This window comes from Lynx rufus, unplaced genomic scaffold (genome assembly GCF_022079265.1).
Source record: "Lynx rufus isolate CCGP_SWC_20201006 ecotype Redwood Valley unplaced genomic scaffold, mLynRuf1.p SCAF_4, whole genome shotgun sequence".
NCBI classification, from domain to species: Eukaryota; Metazoa; Chordata; class Mammalia; order Carnivora; family Felidae; genus Lynx; species Lynx rufus.
The window spans coordinates 101903758-101913558 of NW_025814856.1; the positions used below are offsets into that span (position 1 = coordinate 101903758).

The window sequence follows — 9801 nt, forward strand, 5'->3', positions numbered from 1 at the left end:
TTAAAAAAATAAAGGTCTGTATTTTCTTTCTTTTTGTCTTCCTCTCCCCTTTCATTGTTAATCATTTTTATGAAGCTTTTAGGAAGAATTTCAGTGTATTTACATCTTAAATTCTTCAACCACCTGTACATCCTTTCACCTTTATATCATTAGCAAAAACAGATGGATATTTTAAAAAACTATTTGTAAGACTATCACTTTGGTCATTAAAGTGTTACTAGCACAGCATCATATGTTAATAGCACAATTGCTCGATTAAACTTAATATTTTTCCTTAATCATTTTTCCTATTGCCTCTAATCATATACAATCTTAAAATACTTTAATTTGATCTGTTTTAGAACAACAACAATAAAAATATTAAGGTGGCCAGGATTAATAGAATGAGCATTTTTTGAGTACTAAAAGTTATGTAAATATGTGTGTGAAGATATACATGTATAAACATGCATGTGTAATAAAACATTTTTCTTAAACTTTTTTGTGAACTGTAACACAAATCGAACATCCCCGAGACCTCTAGCCTGCTTAAGATAACATTGTCTATACCAGTGCCTTTGCTCATTATTCCCTGCCTAGTCCTACCTCTTTCCTCTTCCCCAGAAGTAACTACTGCCATAAATTGTGTGTTACTTGGTTTCTTGCTTATCTGTATGTTCTATCACATGTTTGGTTTTGTCTGTATTTTAAATTCCATATGAATGAATCTTCAGGAATATATCCTTTGACTTACCTTTTTTTTGCTCAACACTTTTTTTTGGGGGGGTTCTTTTTTTTTTTAGTTTTAATTGTGCTAATGAATATAGCTGTAGTTTATTCACATTTCATTAATATTTGATATTCCATTCATGACTCTAACACAGTTTTTCCATTCTATTATTGATGGATGCTTTGGTTGTTTCTAGATTTTTACTATTACAAACAATACTGTTACGAACATTACTGCATATGACTCCTTTGTGCATGTACATAAGTTTCTCTATGTACCTAGAAATAGAATTGCTAATTAATACTGTTTGCTAACGTTTTCCTTTGGATTTTTATGTCTGTTCAGGAGAGAGATTGTCCTGTAATCTTCCTTTCATACATTATCTTGGTCTGCTGCTTTTAGCAAAGTTATACCAGCATCAGGAAGTACATTGAGAAATTTTCTCTCTTTTCCTGTTCTTTGGAAGAGTTTGTATAGATGAAAATTACCTGTTCCTTCAGGGTTTAGTAGAACTCACTTGTAAACTGGGCTTGGTATTTTCTCTGTGGGAAGATTTTAAACTGATTGCTTTTCTGAGGTTAATTCAGATTGCTTCTTAGTGGGTTTGGTAATTTATATTTTTCCTTTTTTTTGGACTATTAAAAATGTAAGGAAACTTTTGTTATTCAGTAGTTTTTCAGTCTAAACTGGGTCGTAGCATTAAAATACCTATTTCAATATGATGTATGATTTGTATTTTAACATAGTTTTAGAAATAACTTTCAAGTTAAAGCTTTGAATAAAATTTTGTGATAATAGTTAATGAAGATGATTTTCTTTAACCCATAGGAGGATCCAAATCAGATGAAAAAGTAGACTTGAGCAAGGATAAAAAATTAGCTCAATTTAACAACTGGTTCACATGGTGTCACAATTGCAGGCATGGTGGACATGCTGGCCATATGCTTAGTTGGTTCAGGTAATCAGCACATTTCTTCTTTAATAGGCTTGGAGTTAGAGGTGATAGCGCAGATGGCCTTTTAAATAGTTCAGGTTTATGTAGCCGAAGGATAAATTTCTTTTTTGCTGTCGTTGGAGTTAACAAAGGTGGTGTCAACATTTCTATCATTAGATATCCTATGTAATTTTAAACTATAAGATTAATACTTATATAAGAAATAGTTTAAATATTATGTATGGGTTAAATGTGTGAATTTACAGTTTTTACAGCTAACCTAATGTCCAATCTTAGTGTGTAATTGAAATTAGAAATTAAATGACAGAGTATACATATCAAACTACCGCATCAGTTATCTTCTAAATAAACTTGTTATATAGTAAGTATGCATTCGATGCACTGGAGACTCAAGCCATGTTTAACTTCTGCTTTGAATAGTGCCAGTGGCCCTTTGTCCTCATTGCTGTAACTTTTATACCCAGTTTGTCACATTGGCTTTAATTACAACTCTGAGCACATCCCTGTCAACTTCATAACTATAAATAAGGTGTCTATTGTATATTTAAAAGGTAAAGCTATTTACTTTTGAGTAACTTTCTTCCCAGTTCAGCTTGTCAGTCATTTTTTGTTTAATTCTTTGGGTCTTAATTTCTGTATTTTTTCAAATACCATTCTACATACAGATAGGTATATAGATAAATGTATGTATGTATATGCTTAATTTAGATTTTTAATTTTTACTTGACCTATTTTTTTTTAGGGACCATGCAGAGTGTCCCGTTTCTGCATGCACATGTAAATGTATGCAGTTGGATACAACAGGAAATCTGGTACCTGCAGAGACTGTCCAGCCATAAAATGTTACCATCTAAAGAGAAACCTTCAAGTGTGGAGCTTTCTAATCGATGTCCTTCATAGCTCAAAAACGTACCTCAGAACAAGTCACTCGTGACTTTCCTGTAATGGGAAAATAAATCATTCTATCAAATCAGCAATTTGATGTTTGAGTGATTTTGATGTGCTTCACAGAGACAAACGCTGCTCAAGTGAACAGAGTGTGGGCATGAATTCTGTTCAGTAGGTTGAAAAAGTTCATTGTGGAAGAGTTTTATAGGGTTTGTCAAAATTATGAACACTTTGCAAGCAGAGTTTTTGGAATAACCAAGAACAGACTTTGAACCTGTATCTTCTATGCTGAGATTGGATCTGTATATCTTTTAAAATAGAATAAAGTGACCAATTTTTACCTCTAGAACTGGAGAGCCCTTACTCCACACTGGAGAATAAATTTCATCAAGGTATGGTTGGTATATATGTTTTAAAGAGTCCATTCCCTCGTACACTTTCATTTCAAGATAAGAAATCTTCTGGCACAGATCATTATTGTCTTCCTAAGAAAAGCCAGAATTGAAAATGCATCTTACAACTTTTTCTCATCTGAAGAGAAAAATATGTACCATTTCAGGGGAACATGTTCTGAAATTTTCAGTTTTTCAGCCTTTTGTTTTCCAGTGTTCTCATTTGTCTTCAAAGATCCTCTCCATGTTAATTCATCATCTTATGCCCATGATCTGCAAACATTTTGCTGAACACAAAGTCTATGCAAGATTATTATATGTGACCAACCATTCAGCTTCACCTACTTCAGTATGTCCTACTGTCAAATCCCTCCTATTTTGGAATACCAGTTTTTTTCTAAGGTTGTGGAAAGCAGAGTCACTTTGGAGATGATTATACTTTAAATGTAAGTTTCTAAAAGTATATTTGGGCAAATTCAGGAGCTTTATTTAAAAATTTTATTCTTTCCCTTTTCATAGCTAGATAGTTGGGAGAGAAATAGCAAAGGGTTTGTAGCATGCTTCTCTGTTATCTGACTTACGCAGATTATTGAACTGAATTTCGTAGTTGAAGTTGTATTCATAGATAAAATAAGCATAAATCTTAATTATTATATAGATTTTGGAGAAAAATATCTTAAGCTAAAGAATTTTCAGAGCTTTCATGCTAGCAGTTTTACTTGGTAGAATTAATATATTTATTTTGAGGTGTGACCTAAATACTGAACAAAAGTGGATTCAATTTATTTTTTACTTTGAGATCTGATACAAAAGACCCTTTTTAGGGAAAATATTGTATATCTATTGCATATCTACTGTAAACATCTCACCTAGATGACAGTCTTCTTTTAAATTGAAAGAATATATATATATATTTTTTTTTTTTCAAAGATTTCTATAAAGGGGACTTTTTCCAGTCTTCTTTTAAGTAAATCTTCCTGACTTTATTTTACTTAAATATAACCTTTATCTTTACCTTTAAAATTTCTTCAGTTGAAGTGTTCCTTTCAAATTTACTATGCCAAATCAGCTTTAAGTAATGTCAAACTATCGTAATACATTTTCATTTCTCCTTAACTAAAGTTAAGATAGAATTACTGAATTTATATTTATAATCGGGTTATACCTAAAATATTTATAATTTTGGGAAGTACAGTATAATAAAACAAAATCTAGTATATAAATCTGCTTGTAATCATATAGGATGACATTTTTAAGATTCCTTATGCCTGTGTCAGTCTCCTGATATTTTCTCTGAAGCCCAAATATTCATATGTCTATTATATTTGTTTTGCATTTCAATGTATGTGGACCATGAAAATAGATTCAAATTATTTTTCCATTTTTATTCTTAGTCACTGGTGTTTGGGATTATAAACTCAAGGTATTTTACCTAAACATGTTCAATAGAAGTGTTTAATAAAAATGTTTTTATTACTTTTTAAAAAATTGAATAAATTTGGGTTGAAGTCAGCATGTCTGATCTAGAATTTATCTTTGACTCCTTTACACATAATCCAATAAAATTACATTCATACTTATTTTGATGGCAAACTTGATAACTAATCTTGGAAGTAACATTTCTTTAGGCTCTTTTTCAGTTTAGTATGCTTTCCAGGATGGTTATTCTGTAAAATGGTATATTTTAAAGGTACCTTCCCATTGTCAGTGGTAGGTATTAGAGTTAAAAGAAATACGATTCTGAATGCAATTATATGGCCAAATTTAATTTCACCTATTCATTTGACTGCAAATATTAAAAAGGATGGGCTTTGAAACTTAGATTATAATCCTAGCCCCAGTATAGTGGCCAAATGACTTACCCTTTGTGAGCCTCAATTTCCTCCTATGTTAAAAAGTAAAGAAATACTTCATAGGGTGATTAGGAGTGTTAAGTGATGAAATAAACATGAAGTACTGTATCCCTGTCACATACTAAGTGCTCTGTAAAAGGTAGTGATTAATACTTACTGTTATTTTCATCTTTATTGGTTACTTGTCTTACTTTTTAATTGAATATGGTATAATTTAAATGAGGTATAATTTTACTCTTAAGTAAAAATTTCCCAAGAGCTTATTTTCTGAAATCTGGATAAATTATGACTTTTTTTTTTGAGGTAGGACTTACCTACTTTTGTTTATACTGTATTTAGAATAATACTTTTTGCTTTTTGAGGAGAGGAAATCCTTCAAACAACCATCTAGGAGTTTGATGTAATACAGGAGTGAACCCAAGGATTGAAATTAAGTTTTTGGTACCTCTGGACACACCTGACTGGTAATTCTTGAAAACTTGAGGTTTTTGTATTCATATTCAACTCTTAAATCCCGGTCTTTATTTGTCTAGGAGAACATATTTCTGTGTAATCTTTCCTTTTCTGCTGTTTCATTACACTTAATACTCATTTCAGTTAAAATGTTGGGGTGGGTAGTATTAATAAAACAGAAGTATACTGTGAGGTTTTTTTCTCCCTTGGGATAGATGTAATTAAAACAAGTTGGGGGAACTAATTAGTTGTATATGTCAGACATCTGCTCAGAGGCATCACAGAGGTAGGAGAGACATGTTAGGTGTTAGTTCAGCATCCTCACTGTGTCCTTGAGATCCACATGGCCATGGCAGAGATGGGGCTACCCAGACATCTGATCTCCTCCTATCTGCTACTCTGACTCCTTCCATGACATCGTCTGCCTGTTTTCCCTCTTGCCTGAAAATTTTGTAGGTTATTTGGCTGATATACAAAGCAGCATTTTACAAAAATACTTCTGTAAACTGTTAATTTTTCCTGAGTATGGAGACTGAAGGAAGGCTTCCCAAATATTTTTAAAGCTAATGTAATCCAGAGATCAAATAACATGGATTGCCAAAACAAAGAACTGATTTCACTTAGGAATATAAATTTATATTATGAATATAAATTCATAATAAGTAAAGTGAACATCAAGTCCAACAGTGTATTAATAAGAATAATAGATACTGTTGGTACTTATTATGTGCCGTGTTCCATGCACATTACCCTATTTGATCCACACAGTAGCCCTATAAGGCAGGTGTACTATTACTGTTCCCATACTGTACATGAGGTAGTTGAGGTATAGGGACACGATGTCACTGTGGTAGGTTACACAGCTAGTAAATAGCAGAGCCACGATTGAGGTAGCAGCAGTCTGACTTCCTAGTCCTTTTAATTACTATTTTATACTTCTATGTACTACTTTATGAACTGAACAAGAAAGGTTTTATTTAATATTAGTACATCAAAACACACCAAAAAATGTCAATAGCTCATTCAGTGTAAAAGGCATTTGATAAAAATCAAAAATTTATTTCCAATTTGTTTTTTAGATTTAGTTATTATCATGCAAAGGAACTGTTTTTCCTCCCTTGTTTCCCTTCTATTTTGCTGTCTCAAACAGCTGGCCTCATGTCTAGTGGAGAACTACTGAAATCCTTCCCATAAAACAAGGATCCTAATGTTACCACCAGTTTTGTACATAGCAGCACAGAAGAGGAAAGCACAAGGAGGCACATCTTGTTTCTTTTCCAAGTCCTTAAAGTTTGGTGTGGCAAAAATGCCATAAATAGTTAAAAGGCAAGCAAACTGGTAAACTACAACATGCATGACAAATACCCTTAATTCATAAGGAGCATTCTCAAATTCATAAAAGACCCAACCAATAGATAATCTTGATCAAGAACTTGTATAGGCAAAATAAAATGGCCAGTAAATATACATAAATGTTGAATCAGAAACTAATACTAATTAAAACAGTAGGATACTGCTCACCTGCCTGCATAGATTAAAAAGAATAATATGCATTTTCATGGATGTGGAAAAGGAATATTCTCAGATAACAGTTTGTGAGAGTATATATCAGTACAAGTGTTCTTGAGGACATTAGAGCAATATGTATCAAAAGCCTTAAGGTTCACACCCTTTGACATAGATATAGCGAATATATGGGAATATTTCTGAGGGATAGATAAGGGCACAAAGATGTATGTTTCTAGGAAGTGGTTCATAACAGTATTGTTTATAATGAAAAAAACAAAATAATAAAATTAAGAGTGAAGAAATTGTTATGTCCAGGGAATACTAACAAATTATTCAAATAGTATAGATACTTTTATTGACAAAGGAAGATTCATGAGGTATTAGCAAAGAGAAAGGCAAGTTACAGTATGTATAACATATAAATATATTTGCATGGAACATGAATATTTACAAAAATTTTAACAGTGGTCATGACTCAAGAGTGGGATTTTAAGTGTCATTTTTTCTTCTTGCTTATCTGTCCTCTAGTTCTTCTATAATAATGATAAATGTACAAATAAATGAATGTGCATATCACACACTTCTATAAAAGTTACCCATGATATGGTATCTTACTATGATAATGAACAATCAAATATGGGGAATCATTCTGAGAATTATTCTGAGAATAACACCTTGCTGCAAGGTGTTATGAAAATTAGTATTGAAAGCCTTTTTTTAGATTTCATATTTTATGGTAATATATAGGAATAACATGAAGATGTGGATTTTTCTCTTAATCTTATCTCTCTTATCATATTTGGAAATAGTGCATTTTGCCCTCCATTTAGCACATTGGGAAATAGATCCACAAAATAATTCTGATTTCCCTGAGATTAGTGGTACGTAGTTAGTGACTTTCAGTATTTTCTCTTCTAGATCTTTCTCATGAGATTTCCTAACTCCTCTGTTTTGGCTGTAGGCCTGTGGCAGGAAACCAGTCCTTTATGCTTTTTGTGTGCCTCCGTGTACCGGACACTGTTAAAGGTTATGATTTCAAAGGGTTGATGGGCATCATGGGTTGCCTTGGAGGAGCTGTGTGTCTAATGGAAAATGGTAGACATAAGCATAATTTTCTACAGACTCAAATCTATTCAGGTTAATATTGTTGCTGTGAAGTATCATTTTAGCATCTTATCTCTTCCTATAGGCCAAAAAAAAAAAAGGTCAATTTATTTTGTTTTCTAATTTGGACTTTCAAAAATGGTTTTCTAATTAGAAATAATTTAATGAAGTAGAGTTGGTCTATACCATTTTTCAAAAATGTAGTTTTCGTACTGATCTATTAACAGTCCAGTGTTTTGAAATGCTTTGCTAAAAACAACCTTAGGATTAAAGTTATAGACAATAAAACAAGGATCCTGTTGTTGTGCTGATTCTGCACATAGCTGTGCAGAAGAGGAAAGTGGAAGGAACCACCCAAGTCCTTGAAGTTTGGTGATGTATGTAAGTTATGTAATGTCAGAAGTCACAGCAACAATAGTAATTCAGTACATGTGGACTTTCATCATTCAATTTATGAAAAGCATGTTGCCTTAACATAATTTCATAACTGGAAATTCAGATGTAGGAATCTAATTAGGTGGACTCTTAAAATATAAAGTCATAAAGATAAGGTAGTCTGGAGCATTTGAAGAAATTAATGTCTCAGAAACTTGAAATAGGCACTTGTGTAAGAATTCATGCAAACTGTCAGTCTTACATTTTTTTATTTAGAGAATAGCTAAATTATTAGCTATTATTTACATAGCTCCATTTATATATGCAAACATGTGTGGGGGCTGGTGGTGTGCATGGGTGTATTTGCAAGAAAGTCAAGTTTGAAATAGCAAATGTCAGAAATCAGGCTTAATTAGATTTATATCACATTGCAGCCACATATTTTGCTGATGATAGTTTAAGAAGTTGCACTATTAAACGTGGTGAAACTATGTTTTTAGTAGCAAGTAATTTGATAACTATTTCATAGTAAACATTTGAATGGTGCAAAGTTCTTGTATTACATATAATTAATTATGTCAAAAAATTATTTTCTTGGGGTGCTTGGGTGGCTCAGTCGGTTAAGCGTCCGATTTCAGCTTCGGTCGTGATCTCACAGTTCGTGAGTTCAAACCTCGTGTCGGTCTCTGTGCTGATAGCTCAGAGCCTGGACCCTGCTTCATATTCTCTGTCTCCCTCCCTCTCTGCCCCTCCCCTGCTCGTGCTCTGTCTCTCTCTCTTAAAAAATAAATAAACATTAAAAAAACTATTTTCTTTATCAAGGTGGAAATTTGTATTCTGTATTAAGCGGGCATACTTAATATTTGTTAGTTGAACAATGGGTATGTATCTTTATGATAAATAAAATGTTCCCAAAATAGATGAAGATGTATAATTAATGAAGCAAAACATTCAGCAGCTTGATGTGAGAGAAGTATCTCTTGCAAAAGTAATACATTTTCTCATCTTAAATCTTATCTTTCCCTTCCATTCCTCAAAAATGGAATGTAGGATCAGTTGTGACTCTTAGAACAAATTGCCATTTTTTAAGATATATAGATTTCTGAAATACATGAAATTCCTTTTGGAAAAGTGAGTATGACTCAGTGAATGCTGAGAGACTGCTGGCTTCTAAAAAAGAATACTCCTCTAGGCAGGGAACATTATTTTCCACTGGAAGGATTAGACACAAATTGGAGATTTGTGGGGGGAGATCCTTGAGGTCATTTGCTACAACTGTTGTTTTGGTAACATCCTTCACCTAACTTAGTGAACAAATACTTTTTTAAGTCTATTTTATTGAATTCTGTTATCTCTGTTTCAGAAACTGTTCTGTCAGTTATAGAATATGTTCTTTCTGGGGACTTGAGAAATTAAAATCATGTATCATCCTTGCTGATAAAACACATCCTATGGGAAAAAATTAGCCAAGAAGTTACTCAGTACCTCTCCTGGTTTCCCTCTTGTAATTCTTTGTTCTTTTAGAGTTCATTCCCAATATGTGGAATTCTACAGATTTCTAAA

At 32.5% G+C, this 9801-nt stretch overlaps 1 protein-coding gene across 1 annotated transcript in view; it reads left to right on the forward strand.

Moving 5' to 3' along the window:
• MIOS (meiosis regulator for oocyte development) overlaps positions 1 to 4325 on the forward strand; it is a 47923-nt gene extending 43598 nt beyond the window's left edge. The window contains exons 10-11 of the mRNA XM_047095532.1: positions 1538 to 1667; positions 2407 to 4325. Coding sequence (XP_046951488.1) covers positions 1538 to 1667; positions 2407 to 2503 — 227 coding nt within the window. The 3' untranslated portion in view covers positions 2504 to 4325. The remainder of the gene's footprint in view (positions 1 to 1537; positions 1668 to 2406) is intronic.
• The last annotated feature ends 5476 nt before the right edge of the window (positions 4326 to 9801 follow it).